This window comes from Peromyscus maniculatus, chromosome X (genome assembly GCF_049852395.1).
Source record: "Peromyscus maniculatus bairdii isolate BWxNUB_F1_BW_parent chromosome X, HU_Pman_BW_mat_3.1, whole genome shotgun sequence".
In the NCBI taxonomy this organism is placed as follows: domain Eukaryota; kingdom Metazoa; phylum Chordata; class Mammalia; order Rodentia; family Cricetidae; genus Peromyscus; species Peromyscus maniculatus.
This window is the reverse complement of record NC_134875.1, coordinates 2,254,714-2,271,145: the sequence shown is the minus strand read 5'-3', so window position 1 is coordinate 2,271,145 and position 16,432 is coordinate 2,254,714. Positions and strand designations below refer to the sequence as shown.

The following is a 16,432-nucleotide window of genomic DNA, read 5'->3' as shown; positions in this document are numbered from 1 at the left end:
TTTTCTTGCCCAGTGGCTAACTTTTGCCACAGTGAAAGTAAACTCCGTATAGAGTTTCTTCAATGCCCATCATCTTCTCTGAAGTAAATTGGTGCTGCCAGAAGCAGACATGTCTCATTGTCATTAAAAAGAAAAAAGAAAAAAAACTATGTTCTTAAAACATCTTAAATGCCATATTCTGTAGATCTCTGAAGTGTTTGAAGATGACCTGTCTATCAATATATCTGTTTGACCTTGAAAACATACCTAATCTGACTACAAGTTCAATTGTAATAACTACTAACTTTCATTTCTTTATATCCTAATTAGTTGGTAATAACTTTTAAGGACTAGCAATTTGCATTACATTGTTAAATGAGCTGTATAAGGTAGAATACCTTGAACAAGATTAGAAATATATGTGCAGTATTTTCTAGCAAAATCAATCTGAAATTTGTATCAATATACATAATTTGTATACAATATACAAAAATCCAATCCAATGTAAAGTATTTAAAACTAGTAGTTGCTTTCTAAAAGTAGATTCAATAATCTACTTTTATCTTAACATATTCAATCCAATGTAAAATATTTAAAACTAGTAGATGCCTTTTAAAAGTAGATTCAATAATCTATTTTTTTATCTTAATAAAACCCTGTCTCAAAAAAACCAAAAAAAAAATCAAAAGTTAATTTTAAAACAAAAGCAGCCTACATGTACAGTATTTATAAAGTTTATAGTATGGTAGTCCTTCACATTAACTTCTCAGCCCCCACCCAATACCTCACCCAGAGCAATGGCCTGTACTACAAGCTATATTCATGCCCTATAAAGATACACTGTTTTTTAATTTTGTGTACCTTTCCCTTTCATTATTTAAAGTTTACTTTATTTATATGAGTGTTTTGCTTGCTTATATGTATGTGTACCATGTGCATGACTGGTACCCACAGAGGTCAAAAGAGGGCATCAGGCTGGAGGGATGGCTCAGTGGTTGGCCCAGGGTTAAGAGTACTGCCCGTTCTTCTAGAGGCCAGGGCTCAATTATCAACACCCACATGGTAGCTTACAATTGTCTATAACCAGGTATGCACATAGTGCAGAAACACACGTGCAGATAAGACACACATATACATATAAATACATATATATACATAAACAAACAAATGAATAGATGGGCAAGTAAATAAATAAGAGTCAGGTGTGGTGGTGCATAACTTTAATCCCAGCATTTAGGATGCAGAGGCAGGCCTGATCCCTGTGAATATGAAGCCAGTCTGATCTAAGATAGTTCCAAGACAGCCAGAGCTACACAGTGAGACCCTGTCTTGGTAGAGGAGGAGGGGGAGGGTGGGGTTTCAGATTCCCTAGAATTGGTTATAAATGGATGTGAAGCCATCATGTGGGTGGTGGCAATCAAACCTCCTATCATAGGGCGTCTGTAAAAAAAAAAAAGAAGTGCTCTTAACTGCTGATCACTTTTTGTTTTATTTTAGTTTTTTTAGAACAGGGTTTCTCTGTGTAACTGCCATGGTTGTCCTAGAACTTGCTCTGTAAACCAGGCTGGCCTGGAATGCAGAGATCTGTCTGCCTCTGGCTCCTGAGTGCTGGGATTTACGGCCTATATCACCATCGCCCAGCCCCTGATGGTTTGTTTTGTTTTGTTTTAAATGCTGAGTACTAAACTAAACTACAGGCTCCTTCCCTGCCTATGAGCTTTTGCCACTAATTCAACTAAGCTGCAACAAGGCCTATTCCCCAAGTCTTTGTGTTCCTGTTTACCTCAGTGTTCCTTGTCCTTGATGAACCTTACATGCCCATTTATAAATGTCTTCCCATTACAAATTCAAGTCTCACAATCTAGCCAGCCCAATTAGTGAGGCAATCTAGACAGCTGGGATTCTGAAAGGTCATCCATCTACTTGCTATTTCTGTTAGTGTCTACTTCTTGCCATATCTGCTCACCACAGCCTCATCTGCATGGAATAGGCCAAGGGTGGGCAGAAAGTCTCTTGTGGCCTCTATCTGAATGGCATTGATCTGCATAGTAGCAACTATACCTAAGTACACTGGTTAGGCCATCACCCTGCCCACACTTTAGCATTGGGTCCCTGAGAACTTTCAGTATTGGGATATTTTATCGTTTATTGGAAAATAAAACTTGGGGATAAATATTAAGGAATAAACCTGAGAGTCTACTTCCTTCATCTAAGTGAGCATAACCCCTTGGCCCCGCCTCTTCCTTTTCTGTGTGCTTCTTTCTCCTCTTAGTCTGCCAGAAAACTCATGGCCCATTCCAGTCAGCTGAATGTGGACTTTACCCTCTAAACAGAAGTCAGCTCCATTGGTGGTGGTCTCAGAGCAATCAGCATGAGCAAATCTCCCCTAACATTTCAACCTGGCAAATACTGAGAATCTTATACTTTGATCTATAGAAAGGAGGGATAAGACTTTCAGAACTCTCCATTAATTCAGATCCCCTTTCTCAAAAGCACACCACCTCTCTAGAATATGACTTCAGGTCTAAATAAAATCTTTCCATTCTAGTCATTTCCCCATTCACCCTCTGTACTTGGTAATTGGGAAGCAAGTATGTTTGTTGCCTTTCAACATTTATCCCTCTCTGGAGTTCCTTAAGGATCAGTAGCAATTCCATTTCTAGCTGATCTTATAGTTTCTGAATAAAATTTCATCATGTCTAAGCAAAGTTAATTATTTGGAGAAGCTTGGCATTCTGGTAGAGCCTGATATACTGGGGGTGGTTTCAATATGTCCTCCATCTCCTTACTTAACAAAACCATGTAAAGCCTACTTTTCCTGTAGTTCTTCTCATTTCCCCTTGCAGAACAGCAAGTTTTCACTCTCCTTACTCTGTGTATGTGTGTGTGCACATTAGGGATGTCACCTAGGGCCTTGAACACACTAGGCACTCTGCCACTGAGCTACACCCCCAGCCCCATTTTCATGGTATTTTTTTAAAAACTCTATATATCAGCCGGGCGTTGGTGGCGCACGCCTTTAATCCCAGCACTCGGGAGGCAGAGGCAGGCGGATCTCTGTGAGTTCGAGGCCAGCCTGGTCTACCAAGTGAGATCCAGGAAAGGCGCAAAGCTATACAAGAGAAACCCTGTCTCGGAAAACCAAAAAAAAAAAAAAAAAAAAAAAAAAAAAAAAAACTCTATATATCTAGGGTATGTGCCAACTTCTCTCAACATTCTCATTTCCTGACTTTCCTAAATTTGAAGATGCTAAGCTTGAAGATAATCAAACATACTACTTCAAGCTAAGCAGGCTCACATATATTTAATAATACCAGCAACTCAGGAGGCTAAAAAGGAATGGTAAATTTGAAAAACAGTCCAGGCAACTTGATGAGACCCCACTTCAAATCTTAAAGCAAAGGGGTCTGGAGAGATGGCTCAGTGGTTAGGAGTACTTGTTACTCTTGCAGAGGACATGAATACAATTCCAAGCACCTATACAGTGTCTCACAACCACCCATAACCCCAATACCAGAGGATCTAACATAACAGGCACACATGTAGTGCACATACATGCACGCAGGCAAAATGTGGTGTTATTGTGTTCCCCAAAATATTGTGCACTCTAATAAATTTATCTGAGGTCAGAGAACAGACAGCCACTAGATACAGAGGCTAGAAAATGGTGGCACTCACACCTTTAATTCTAGCTTTCTGGAGGCATGGATCTCTGTGAGTTCAAGGCCACACGGGAAACAGCCAGACATGGTGACACACACCTTTAATCCCAGGAAGTGATGGCAGAAAGCAGAAAGGTATATAAGGTGTGAGGAGCAGGAACTATAGCCTGGTTAAGCTTTTAGGCTTTTGAGCAGCAGTTCAGCTGAGATCTATTTGGATGAGGACTCAGAAGCTTCCAGTCTGAGGAAACAGGATCAACTGAGGAATTGGCAAGCTGAGGTAGCTGTGGCTTGTTCTGTATGTCTGATCTTCCAGTGTTCACCCCAATACCAGGCCCTGGGTTTGTTTTTATTAATAAGACCCTTTAAGATTCCTGCTACAGCAAAACATTTATACACATAAAATAAAAATAAACCTGGCCGGGCGGTGGTGGCGCACGCCTTTAATCCCAGCACTCGGGAGGCAGAGCCAGGCGGATCTCTGTGAGTTCGAGGCCAGCCTGGGCTACCAAGTGAGTCCCAGGAAAGGCGCAAAGCTACACAGAGAAACCCTGCCTCGAAAAACCAAAAAAAAAAAATAAAAATAAAAAATAAACCTAATCAGAAAAATTTTAAGTAAAGCAAAGGATATAGTTCAATAGTAGAATATGTACCTAGTATCCAAGAGGCCCTGGGTTCAAGGCCTGGTACCACAAAAATATTAAACACTCACATGCACATAAACATATATACAGTCTTAAAAATGTCTTAAGAGCTGAAAGTGAAGATAGTAGCATAATGTGCTTTGCATTTGTAGAGCCCTAGATTGTACAAACATACAGTGATGACTCAGCACACTAAAACACTAAAAAGATACAAAGTAGACAGACACAGACACACAAACACAGACACAGACACACATACACACACACACCAAACACACACCCTCACTTGCCTCCATATTTCATTCTCCTCAACTTGGATCCAGAGAAATCCAAGATCATGACTGGACTGGCTATTTTCTAGAAAGCTAAAATCTGGACAGGTAGAATATTAATGCCTACTAAAGCACAACATGCCAGGTGATTAAGAGGGTAAAAATCCCTTAAACACTAAATCTTGAGTCTTTGGGCCTAAAGCCAGGTGAGAATAACTATCTTCAAACCTAGCATGAGAATCCACACACTCACATGGTAGCACTGTCTGAATGCCCCCCCCCAAATTCATGTGCTTAGCTTAATCTCCATTGTGATAATACTAAGAGGTAGAGTAGGGCCTATTGGGAAATCATTAAGCTTTGAAGGCTCTGCCCTCATAAATGAATTGGTGTCTTATAAAGGTCCACAGGAAACTAACTTGGGCTTTTTATGCTGTTAGCATGTGAGAACAGTGTTCCTCCCCTCCAGAGAATACAAATGCAGCATCAAGGTATCATTTCAGAAGCAGAAAGCAGCCCTCACTAGACTCCAAGCCTCTCCATGCATGGATTTCAGATGCCCCAGCCTCTAGAACAGTGAGAAATGCACTTATTACCACAGAACAAATGGACTAAGACACTTGGCCCTGAAGAACAGAGCAACCAACATTTTAGGTATGATTTTATTATGTTTGAACAATGCTAGGGATCAAACCCAGGGTCTTGCACATACCAGGCAAATCCTTTACTACTGAGCTATATTCCCAGCCTATTATTGATACCCTTTCAATACTTTTTCACCTACCCTAACCTGAGCATGTCTGTCTACTTCTCCGCTAGGCCCTTAGATTAAAGTCCATGGGTGAAACCAGAGGCAGAAAACAGGGCTCCAGACACTAATAGGCATTTTCACCTCATCTAATCTTACCCAATTAGCCACCCTTGCAGCCTTGGTCGAGGCTTTTGGTCTTGTAAGAAATGACCAAAAATACTCAAAACACCATAGATTACAACATGATCTGGATACAAATTTACACTAGGGAAGGCCCCGAGGACAGGGTCAGTCTCACAACCCATTCATGTTACTTCTGCCCACTCTACACAACTCAGTACCCCATATACAAAAGGTCCTTATGAGATGGGCTCCAAAGATCCTTTCCAAGAGAGAAAGCTTTGCCACTTACTTTAATCGACAAGCAAACAAAGCATAAGATGGCAATACATCTGACCTACTACAAAATGTAGTAAGATAGATCTTAATAAGTTCAAGGCCAGCCTTGCTTACATAGTGAGTTCCAGGATAGCCAGTGATACTCAGTAAGAGTGTCTCAAAAAAAAGAAAGAAAGAAAAAGAAAAGAAAAAAAGAGAAGGTCTTCTGGAATTTGTTCAACCCCTCCCAATCTCCATGCTGCCTCTGGAGGTCAGGAGGCAATTATGTGGTTTATCAAACACAAACAAGGACACACAATGAGGAATTAAAGCCACAGGAGAAGGTCAAACTACACAGCTCTATACTCTTGGTTAGCCCACGGCTTCTTCCACAAGTCCCTGACCCCTCCCTACTCACAAGGACAGCAGCAAGGAAAAGCCAGCAATATAGAGATTCCTCTGAGCACGGAAAAGCTTCATGTGGAAGTGCTCCATGGCACCTGGATTGTTCTGGAGGTTCACCTTTTCTGTCACATCATCATATTTCCGGATCTCACGTACAGCATCTTTGGGAGAACAGAGATGGCCATTTGATAAGGAAAACAGGTAGCAAGACTCCTTTCCTTCAAATCCAAGTACTAATTCTAGACACAACCTTTGTGGGAGGTTTTATCCAAAGTTCTCAACCTTAGACCTCCTTTTAACTTTTTACAAACCAAGCCCACCCTACTCCAGTTAGATCATGAGCTTGTATTACACTTCAAGATGCTATTCAGGGTTGAGGCATTGCTGGCAATGGAGATAGATTCCCTTTCCCATGATACTCCCCACCTCAGTTTGTCGTTTTCACTCAATTTGGACTGCCAGCCACTTAACTGATCAGTCAGGGGTCCTGTTGGTGGAAAGCTCACAAAACCTGTCCAGGCGGCATTGGCAACAGTGAGCATTATTATGTTTTACTTAATTAAAAAGAACTTCATGTGCTGACAAAATGGCTCTGTGGGTAAGGGTACTTGCCATTAAGCCTGACCACTTGAGTTCAATCCCCAGGACACACATGGTAAAAGGACAGAACCGACTCTTGCTAGTTGTCCTCTGACCTCCACATACACACTGTGGCATGCATGTGTCCCCTACCACCAATAAACTGTATTTAAAGGCTTTTTTAAAGAGGAATTCATGTCCATCAAAAATTCAAACAGCAAAATTGTAAAAAGAAGAAATTTCTAATACAATCACCTATAGCAGGATAGCTATATGTGTAAATACACAGCTATCAGTTTTAAACTCATTTGGTCATATCACCCTATGTTATGTTTATAACATACATTTGTCACTGAAATTATCTTCAATCTGTGTTTCCTGTCCATCTTCCTCACAGCAGACTACAAACTGAAAAGCCTTCTCCTCTATATCCCCTAGAGCTTAACACAGAGCACATTAGCAAAAACTATACTGCTGAGTGAACGAACAACCTCTGCTCCCACAAGAGCCATTGTCAGATACACAGTGCTCTGCTTTAATAATATACGTCCTCAGAATCTTTGGTCTGTAATGCAGACATGGAACCTTAGTGTATCTACTAATCTCCCCGACCACTTACCTCAAAAAATAATTTTAGCAGGGTTTGGTGACATACACCTTTAATCCCAGCACTTGGGAGGCAGAGGCAGGAAGATCTCTGAGTTTGAGGCCAGGCTGGTCTACAGAGCGAGTTCTAGGTCAGCCAAGGGTACATACAATGACACACTGTCTCCCATCACCACCACCAAAACAAGGGGGGACATTTTTTGAAGTCAGCACATAAAAATCTACCTGAAGAGCTGAACATGGTGATATATATCTATAAACCTGGCATTTGAAAGACTGAGACATGAGGGTCACAAGTCATAGCTAGCCAGGGCTACAGGATGAGACCCTGTCTCAAACGAATGACTAAAAACAAAACAAAACAAAAATCTATCTGAAGGAGGCTCTTAACACACCTCTATGTGAGAGAGGCAAGACATCACTGTTCAGTTTGTAGTTTCTAGTTTGAGACTACTTGGTTTTCAAGCCCATCTTGCATTAAAAAATGTGCCTGCCCTCCTAGTATCTTTGCATTAAATCTGTGCCATGAAGCAAGCACTCTCAAGTGCTGACAGGAGGCTCATAAACTGGTATAACACACCTGATAGAAAATAAAAAACATTCATACCCTCAGGTTCAGCAATTCTACCTCTATGAATTTATCCCACAGAATCTTTTGTATACAAATGCAAGGATGCCTACAAAGTGGGAATTAAATGACATCACTTTGGGAGAATATGATGTATTCTTTAAAAAGAATGCAATTGCTATTAAAAATATGTCTAAAGTACAGCATGTAAGTGGAAAAAGCACAAAGAAAATGTACATGACTCCAGATTGTAAATATTTCAACACATAAAGTATTCATGATGATTAACTATTTAATATGTGTTACAAGGGATTGTTAAGTGTTTAATTTTTGCATTTAAAAATACTCAATATTTTTGCCGGGCAGTGGTGGCGCACGCCTTTAATCCCAGTACTCGGGAGGCAGAGCCAGGCGGATCTCTGTGAGTTCGAGGCCAGACTGGGCTACCAAGTGAGCTCCAGGAAAGGCGCAAAGCTACGCAGAGAAACCCTGTCTCGAAAAAACCAAAAAAAAAAAAAAAATACTCATTATTTTTATAATTAGAAAACAAGCTAAAAACATTTTTACATTGTTACTTATATTTAGGAATCCCAGGACTACCTTGGCAAACAACAAAGAGGAAACCAGGAATGAGAAAAATTGTATACTATCAACCTAACCAAGGACAGCAGAACATAACCTCTTTACCTCCAACTCTCTCAAAAAGATCTAAGCTAGGTCCCTCCAAGTGAGGAGGGCTCTAACTGGTTATGCCCACTATCTTCATAGTATTGCTATCAACCAGCACCTCTATCTGTAGAAGGTATGTAGACTTTTCTAGGTTACATTTTTTAAATTTTTAAACCATCTTTGTGTATACATGCGTATTTGTGTATGCATATGTGTATTTGTGTGTGAATATAAACACAAGTGTAGCCGGTCGGTGGTGGCACACGCCTTTAATCCCAGCACTCGGGAGGCAGAGGCAGGTGGATCTCTGTGAGTTCAAGGCCAGCCTGGTCTACAGAGCTAGTCCAGGACAGGCTCCAAAGCTACAGAGTAACCCTGTCTCGAAAAACCAAATAAATAAATAAATAAATAAACACAAGTATGTCTCAGAACATCTGTGGAAGTAATAAGACAACCTCAGATGTTAATCCTTGTGTTCTACCTTGTTTCAGATAGGACTTGAACACTGCCAGGGATTCTTCTACTCTATTTCCCATCTCCCTATAGAAGTTCTTGGACTGTAGACACTCACATTCAGCATCTGACTTTTATGTGGGTTCTGGGAATTTGAAATCAGGTTCTTACACCTGCACAGTAAGTGCTTTTATCCACTGAGCCATCTTCACACCCCCCAGATTATACTTCATGGCATTAAAGAAGGAAGTCACTAGTCATCAGAGCCATATTTCCCTAGAATCCCCACACAGACATCTGCAGATCCCTGATCTACAAAAACAATCAAGTTTGTGTCAACTAGTATCTTCTACATAGATCTCTCTGGCCCACTAAGCTGTACTAGGAAATCAAAGACTTTCATGGCTCTAGTTAGGGGACAGAGCAAGACTGATGGAACAATCCCAATTGTGCTTTGCCACTACAATTCTTGGCTCTACCCCAAACTCAAAAGCAAGGTCTAAAAAGATATTTTTAGGATGGTAATACAAGTTATGATAGAAAGTGGTTTAGGTATAAAACTTTGGACTCACAAAGAAAGAATAAATAATAGAGTATTTTCTCTGAATATGCCAAATAAAAATAGACTGGACATTATGAATCTAATTCTTACCTAATAATTTTTCTTACTGTAAATAGTTTTACTATGTTAGCATTAAAAGCTTTCCTTTTTATTTAGACAAAAAGGGGGAAATGTGGGATATTTGTACACTGTATGAAGATGTATTGCTGTGATTGGTGATATAAAACGTTGAACAGCTAATAGCTAGGAGGAGAGTATAGAAGGGACTTCTGGGCAGAGAGAACACTCTGGAAAGAAGAAAGGAGGTGTAACCAGCCAGACATGAAGGAAGCAGGATGGGCGGATACAGAGATGGGGTAACAAGCCACATAAAAGAATGCAGATTAATATAAATGGGTTAAGTTATAAGAACTAGTTAGGAACAAGCCTAAGCTAAGGCTGAGCTTTCATAATTAATAATAAATTAAGTCTCATTATTTGTAGGCTGATGGTCATGATGAAAAAGTACTACTACATTAACTATTATAGCTTGGCATTTCATGAAGTTCAACTCTAAGCAAGACCTACATACACCCTATTGGCTCCTATCCTAGAAGCTACTCAAACCATAAGTGAAAAAAACCTGCCCCATGGAGTCTTGCTAAAAGCATTTCAAAAGGTATGTGAGTAGCTGGCACCCAACAGCTGTGCCTGGAAATCTATAGGCACATTTGACCTGTTTCAGAGGAAGTCCTTCCTGAACAAATCCCATCAGTCACTGAACATTAAGGGAAAATGCCCAATGTTGCAGGGAGGAGTGGGTGAAGCTGTGTGCAACACTAACCCACACTCTACCCTGCAGTGTTTCTGCTAGGAACTTGAGAAAGGAGTACTCTATGCCTATGTGGGCATCACATCTCTGAAACAGGACTTGATGGTTCACAGCAGAGTAAAGAAAACAGAGTCCAAGCAAGGGAACAGACTGATGATAGCTCACTACAGCACAACAACAAACATTCAACAGGCAGACAAGAGCTTTATTCGTTCCCTGTCTCTATAGGGGCTTACTACCACATCACGGTAAAATGTTCCCCTTCCATCTTTGTTTTTTGAGACAGGGTCTATGTAACCCTGGCTATCCTGGAACTTTCTATGTAGACCAGACTGGCTTCAAACAGAGATCCACCTGCACCTACCTCTTGAGTGCTGGGATTAAAGGCAAGCACCAACTTGCTTGTCTCCCCTTCCATCTTGATACCACCTATCAAGGCCACAGACCTGAGCCTGCCCTCTGACCCATTAATCTTTCAAAATCTTGTAGATAATGCATGTTAATGCTGGAGTTTACAATACTATACAGCTGAATGACCTGGAAAGACTTTACTTCTATGCATATGCAAAGAGGTCTCAGTTCTGTCTAAGACATGCTGTCAAACACCTAGTTTTCTACCTACACTATAGGATAAGCCAGAACCCCATTTCCAGCTAGGCTGTTTAATTGGTCTGTCTTGTACTTGGAAGCCCTGTTTCACCAGGCATGTTGGTACATATATGTAACCCCAGCACTCAAGAGACTGAGCCAGGTGTTTAATTCCAGCCTAGACTACAGAGTAAGACCCTATCTCAAATAAAAGGAAAAAAAAAACAACTCATATTTTTTCTTTTATTAAAGATTTTATGTGCATTGGTGTTTTGCCTGCATGTATGTCTGTGTGAAAGTATCAGATGCTCTGGAACTAGAGTTAGAAACAATGTTAAGCTGCCATGTGGGTGCTGGGAATTGAACCTGGGTCCTCTGGAAGAACAGCCATTGTTCTTAACTGCTGAGCCATCTCTCCAACCCTGTCATGTCTCTTAAGATGAGAAAACAAAACAAACAAAAAGCAGCCAGGCACACATCTCTTTGTGTGAAAAGACTTTCAGCACTTTGAAGGCATAGGCAGAGCCAGATAGATCTCTGAATTTGGGGCCAGCCTGGTCTACAGAGCAAGTTCCAGGATAGCCCAGGCCACATAGAGAGACCCTGTCTCAAACAACAAAAAATAATAACAATGACAAATAACAAAAGGTAAAAGACAAAATAAATTTAAAAAGATGATGATGTTAGGCTTCAAGCGAGAAGACCACACTGCTGCCTACATGACTAAAAAGCAGCACTATCTGGACCAATGTCACAGGCCAGTTAGTTCTCTCAGCATCAGTTTTAAAATAACTAGAGTACCCGCGAAAAAAAAATAAAATAAAATAAATAAATAAAAGCCACTGAGTATAAGCCCACACAGACTGCTATAGGAACCTCTTGAAATGAAAGCCTTGCTAATATAGCACCTCCTTCACATGAATGAAAGGGCACTTAATTAGTTTGTCTCTGAGAAGGTAAAACTTGTTTTCTATCCATCCAATGTGACACAGGGCTTTAGATGCCAGTACACAGGATCTGGTCAGGCAGCAACCCCTACTGCATGCAGCTCACTCACCAATGACCAACAGCACAAGGATGATGATGAGAACCACAAAGAAGGTGTTGCCATAGGTCACTACCAACTCGACCAGCCGGGATTTGAAAATCTTCTGCCATCTGTTAAGGAGATGAAGATAGACACTAAAGAAGCTGCACTTTTGTAATCCAAACCCTGAGCAAAATGGAAAGATAGCTTGGTGCTCTTCTCCAATGACCAAGAGGCTTGTACAAAATCAGTCTTAGTTGCTTATATATTTCTCCTATTTATAAAGTTCAAGAGTATTTAGTGAAAACATGTTTGTCAGGACTGAAGAGATAGTTCAGTGGTAAAGAGCACTGGCTGCTCTTCAGAGGACCCAGGTTCAATTCCCAGCACCCATGTGGCAACTCACAACTGTCTATAACTCCAATTCTAGGGGGGTGCAACATACTCACACAGACAAACATGCAAACAAAACACCAATGCACATGAAATATATATAAGTAAGTAAACAAACAAACCAATAAATAAATAAAGGATGTTTGTCCACCTGCAGAAAAACCTAGAAAATTAGTCTTAAAACACTGGCAGTCTCTAATAAAGGAAACTTACTTTTCATTGTACTTTTCTTTGTAGTAGTTGAAGTGCCTGCCACAAACACCATTTATTCCTTTTGTCTTTATCTTCTTTTTTTCTGACACAGGGTCTCATTATGTAGCCCTGGCTGTCCTGGAACTCACTATGTAGACCAGGCTGGCCTTGAACTCAGAGATCCACCTGCCTCTGCCTCCCTGTGCTGGAATTAAAGAAGTGTGCCACTATGCCTGGCTTCCTTTTGTCTTTCTAATATATAACAATCTTTTTTTTTTTTTTTGTCTAGACTCTTACCACCCTAGGTTATAAAAAGACTCTCCATTTTCATGAACAAATATTCAAGATATGGCTCTAAAAAGTCTTCAGAAGGCGTTCCATACTGTTAAAAATCAGCAAGCCAGGATGATCATGGTGGTGCACACCTTTAATCCCAGCACTTGGGAGGCAGAGGCAGGTGGATCTCTATAAGTTCGAGGCCAGACTGGTCTACATTGCAAGTCCCAAGCCTACATACTGAGACCCTGTCATCAAACCACCTTCATCATCAGATGCAGAGTTAAAAATCAACAGTTTGGTTTGCTAGAAACATGACATGGCATGGTTCTGAATTTGCACTTAGTGTTTTAAGTTGGTCTTAGTCCCTGCTTCCTTCTCCTTTTTCACTTTTTTTCTATGTGTTTGTATCTATATGTGGATATACATGTGTTTTGGTCCATGCACATGAGTGTGGGGGCCTTAGGTGGGTGTCTTCTCTAATCATTCTCCACTTTATTTTTTTTTCAAAGGTCTCACTAAACCCAGAGCTTACTGATTCTGACTAGGATCCTCCTAGTCTTTGCCTCTAAAGCACTATATTACAGGAGTGTGTCACCCTGTCCAGCTTTCACATGGGTGGTAGTGATCAAACTCAGATCCTCATATTTGTACAGTAAGCACTTTACTGACAAGCCATCTCCCTAGCCCTTATCATTTTCAGACAGGGTGGGTCTCACGGCTAGCTTCAAATTTGTTATGTAGCCAAAATAGGCCTTGAACTGATCCTGCCTTCACCTCCTGAGTGGTGGAACAAAGTTGTCCTAGAAAGCATCCACACAGTCCCACCAGTGTTTTGGTCTCTGTATTTACTGTAAATTGGATGCCAATGTGGGTTTTGGCAAGAATATTCCTTAGGTATTATTAACTGTGGTGATTTTATGACATCTTAATTTAAATAAAGATAGCGTGTTAATGTACTATGTATAATTTAAAAATTAGTACCTAATTAACTTTTAGCAAATCCTGTTTGTTAAAAGGGAATATGGCTTCATCCTTCATAGCCTGAGTAATGCTCATGAGCCTGCTAAGCAATGCCATTAAGAGCTAGTTAGGAGGACAAAAGTCAGCAAATCAACAATGTAAGCCAGTGGTGCAAGTATTCTGATTTCCACACAACCATCCCCCACAGCCCTGAGGCCTAAGAGTAGGCAAGAGACTATTATTCACAAAACTGAAGCTAGATCTTCCTTTGCAAAGACCAGATGCACAGGAAAGGAACTGAAGAGGTGACAAAGCAAAACAGTGTGCAGGATTTAAAAAAAAATTAAAAAAAAAAAAACAACCCACTGCTGCCACCCTCGTCTAAGACAGGTTTTACTTGTTTCCATTTAGCCCCAATTTCAGTGTCCACCAACTCTGCACACAGAAACTATAAGGTTCAGGGTTAGATAGGCACCCTCCCCATATGTTTGTCTTATTGCTCTACTGGCCATACCTTTTGGGAGAAATGAAGGGAATGCAGAGAAGTAACACAGCAAAGACCTCTGCATAGAGGAAGGTGGCAACGGCAGTCCACTGCAGACTCATCCTGTGACTTAAAGGTTTCCAACAGAGAGATGGGAGCTTGTTTCCTGGTAGGTCAAAGGGAAAAGAAGGAACTATGTGATCTGGGCAGCCACTGACATCTAGTTCAAGGACCCTAGAGAGGCTGGGGCTGCTACTCTTCACAATAGATTCCAGCACTCTGCTTCAGAGCTTTTGAAGACCTAGCTGAAACAGGTCTTTACCCAATAGGGATACTTGGTCAATGATGTTTGAAAGGGACTGTGAAGTCAGCCCAAGACACCCCAAGACCAAGTTCTCAGCACAAGGGAGATTTATTTGCCCCAGAGGGACAAAGGATGAGGAATAGGAGACAGAGATCTAAGGAGAAGGGGAAAAGAACAAGGGGGAGGGAGAAGGGGTATTTGTCCCTCTGGGACAAAGGACTGCCTCTGGATAGAGAGGAGACAAGACATGGCCCATAGGCAAATGGCAGTTTATAAAGGGAAAAGGAGAAACCCCATGCTAGGATGAGTTGGTTAATTTTGAATGGATATGTTAATTAGGGTAGCCAAAAGGGGACTTTTGACTATTTCAATACCTTGATAGCTGGATCTTGGTAGTCAGCCTCAGGAAGAGGTAGTGGCCAAATAAGGGAACAGACCTTGGTGGCTGGCTTTAAGAATGTAATCTAACCGTTTTTAGTAAGGAAGAGGGAATGGGAGAAGGGCAAGGCCTGCCATGCTGGGGCCTGCTATAGCCCCTCCAATGTTAACCAGTCAACGAATTTGCCTTGACTGGGATAGTTACTTATGACCCTCAAGCATGTGTTACCACGACAAGGTACCTTTGTTGATGATTCTTTGCGGGCGGGGGTGGGGGGGGGTGGGGGGGGGTGTCCAAGGGACTCCCTAGACCTGTTTAACTAAAAAAATGTTTCTCATAAGAACAGTATATAAACAGGAGCACCCCTCCGACTCCCTTCCCAGACCTGAAGCCTCTGCAGGAGCTACATGTCTTTCAGTCGCTGCTACAATGGGCCTGGGACTACAAATGTTCAGATGTGCACCTTCTGCAAACGCCACCGCCTCGGCCCCTGAACAAGCAAGGAGGCCCATTCATCCCCCCAACACCTGGGAGGGACAGATAACCCAGCAGCCTCCCGCTGAAGCTGCTTTTTGGGAACTAAACAGGCCTTCTGACTGCTCCTGCGGATACATGAAGTGTGAAGCATTAAGTACCGTCAAAAGGCCCACAAGAGCGACTCCTAGAGGGCAGGAATCCAGGCCAAAAGCAAATGCAGGTCTCCACAGAACACCTCGAAGCGTTACCTGGAGAAAGTTCCAGAACCAGAAAATATCGCCCGAAGCCAAAGGGACCAACCTCCTACCAGCCTTAGTATGCCACAATGCCACCCAGGTCCATTGTGCCAGGTAGCCTTCGAGGAGCTAGGCCTACGTGGACAGCTCTCTCGGGTAGGACCTCATCACTGGCCCCCGCCCTCGTGCCCCTAGAGCACCACTCCACATGCCACTCCAACATCCCTCTACCGGCCCCTGCCCTAGACTCCCAAGTCGGCCCGAATCCCGACATTTCCCAGAATCCCCAGTCTTTCTGGAAGCTCAGTTTCCGTCCTCATGAAGGGGCTGGGGGAACCTCTGTGGTCCGGAAGCTAGCCATGCCCGCGGACCCAGCTTACCGAGTTTCAGACAACACGCACGCCCAACCGCAACTACCAAACTCTCACCACCGCTCCAGCCCGCCCCTTAGCCCTCGCCCGGAAACCGGAAACGCGCGTTGGGCACCACCTACAAGCCCTGTGAGGCCCCCAACGGCTCCGCCCACTGCCGTTTCCCGCCCCGCCCCCAGGCCGCAGGCCATTGCTTAGGTCTTCAGAGGAAGTGGCTGCAGTGCCGCGCCTCTTACACTTCGGACACGCAGGGGTGGAGGACAGCGGAGCCTTGGCGGGAAGGCTAGGGCCGCTTCTCTAGCCTACGCGATCATCCCTTGTCTCTGTGGTCAGAGAGGGGGTGGAACCCAGCCGTAGGGCGAGAACAGGGTGGGGCACCCCTTGCCCGGACTCCACCTTCCGC

The 16,432-nt window shown here is 42.4% G+C and overlaps 1 protein-coding gene across 3 annotated transcripts in view; it reads right to left on the bottom strand.

Moving 5' to 3' along the window:
• Bcap31 (B cell receptor associated protein 31) overlaps positions 1–16,405 on the bottom strand; it is a 34,844-nt gene extending 18,439 nt beyond the window's left edge. Inside the window, exons 1-5 of one of the 3 annotated variants that reach the window (XM_015986102.3) lie at positions 16,039–16,068; positions 15,581–15,670; positions 14,293–14,428; positions 11,985–12,085; positions 6,105–6,252 (exon numbers count right to left, since the gene is read on the bottom strand). In XM_015986102.3, coding sequence (XP_015841588.1) covers positions 6,105–6,252; positions 11,985–12,085; positions 14,293–14,384 — 341 coding nt within the window. In that variant the 5' untranslated portion in view covers positions 14,385–14,428; positions 15,581–15,670; positions 16,039–16,068. Of the gene's footprint in view, positions 1–6,104; positions 6,253–11,984; positions 12,086–14,292; positions 14,429–15,580; positions 15,671–16,038; positions 16,145–16,265 lie in introns of those variants that run through there. The other 2 variants (XM_015986101.3, XM_006992475.4) reach the window with 2 other exon arrangements.
• Between the last annotated feature and the right edge of the window lie 27 nt (positions 16,406–16,432).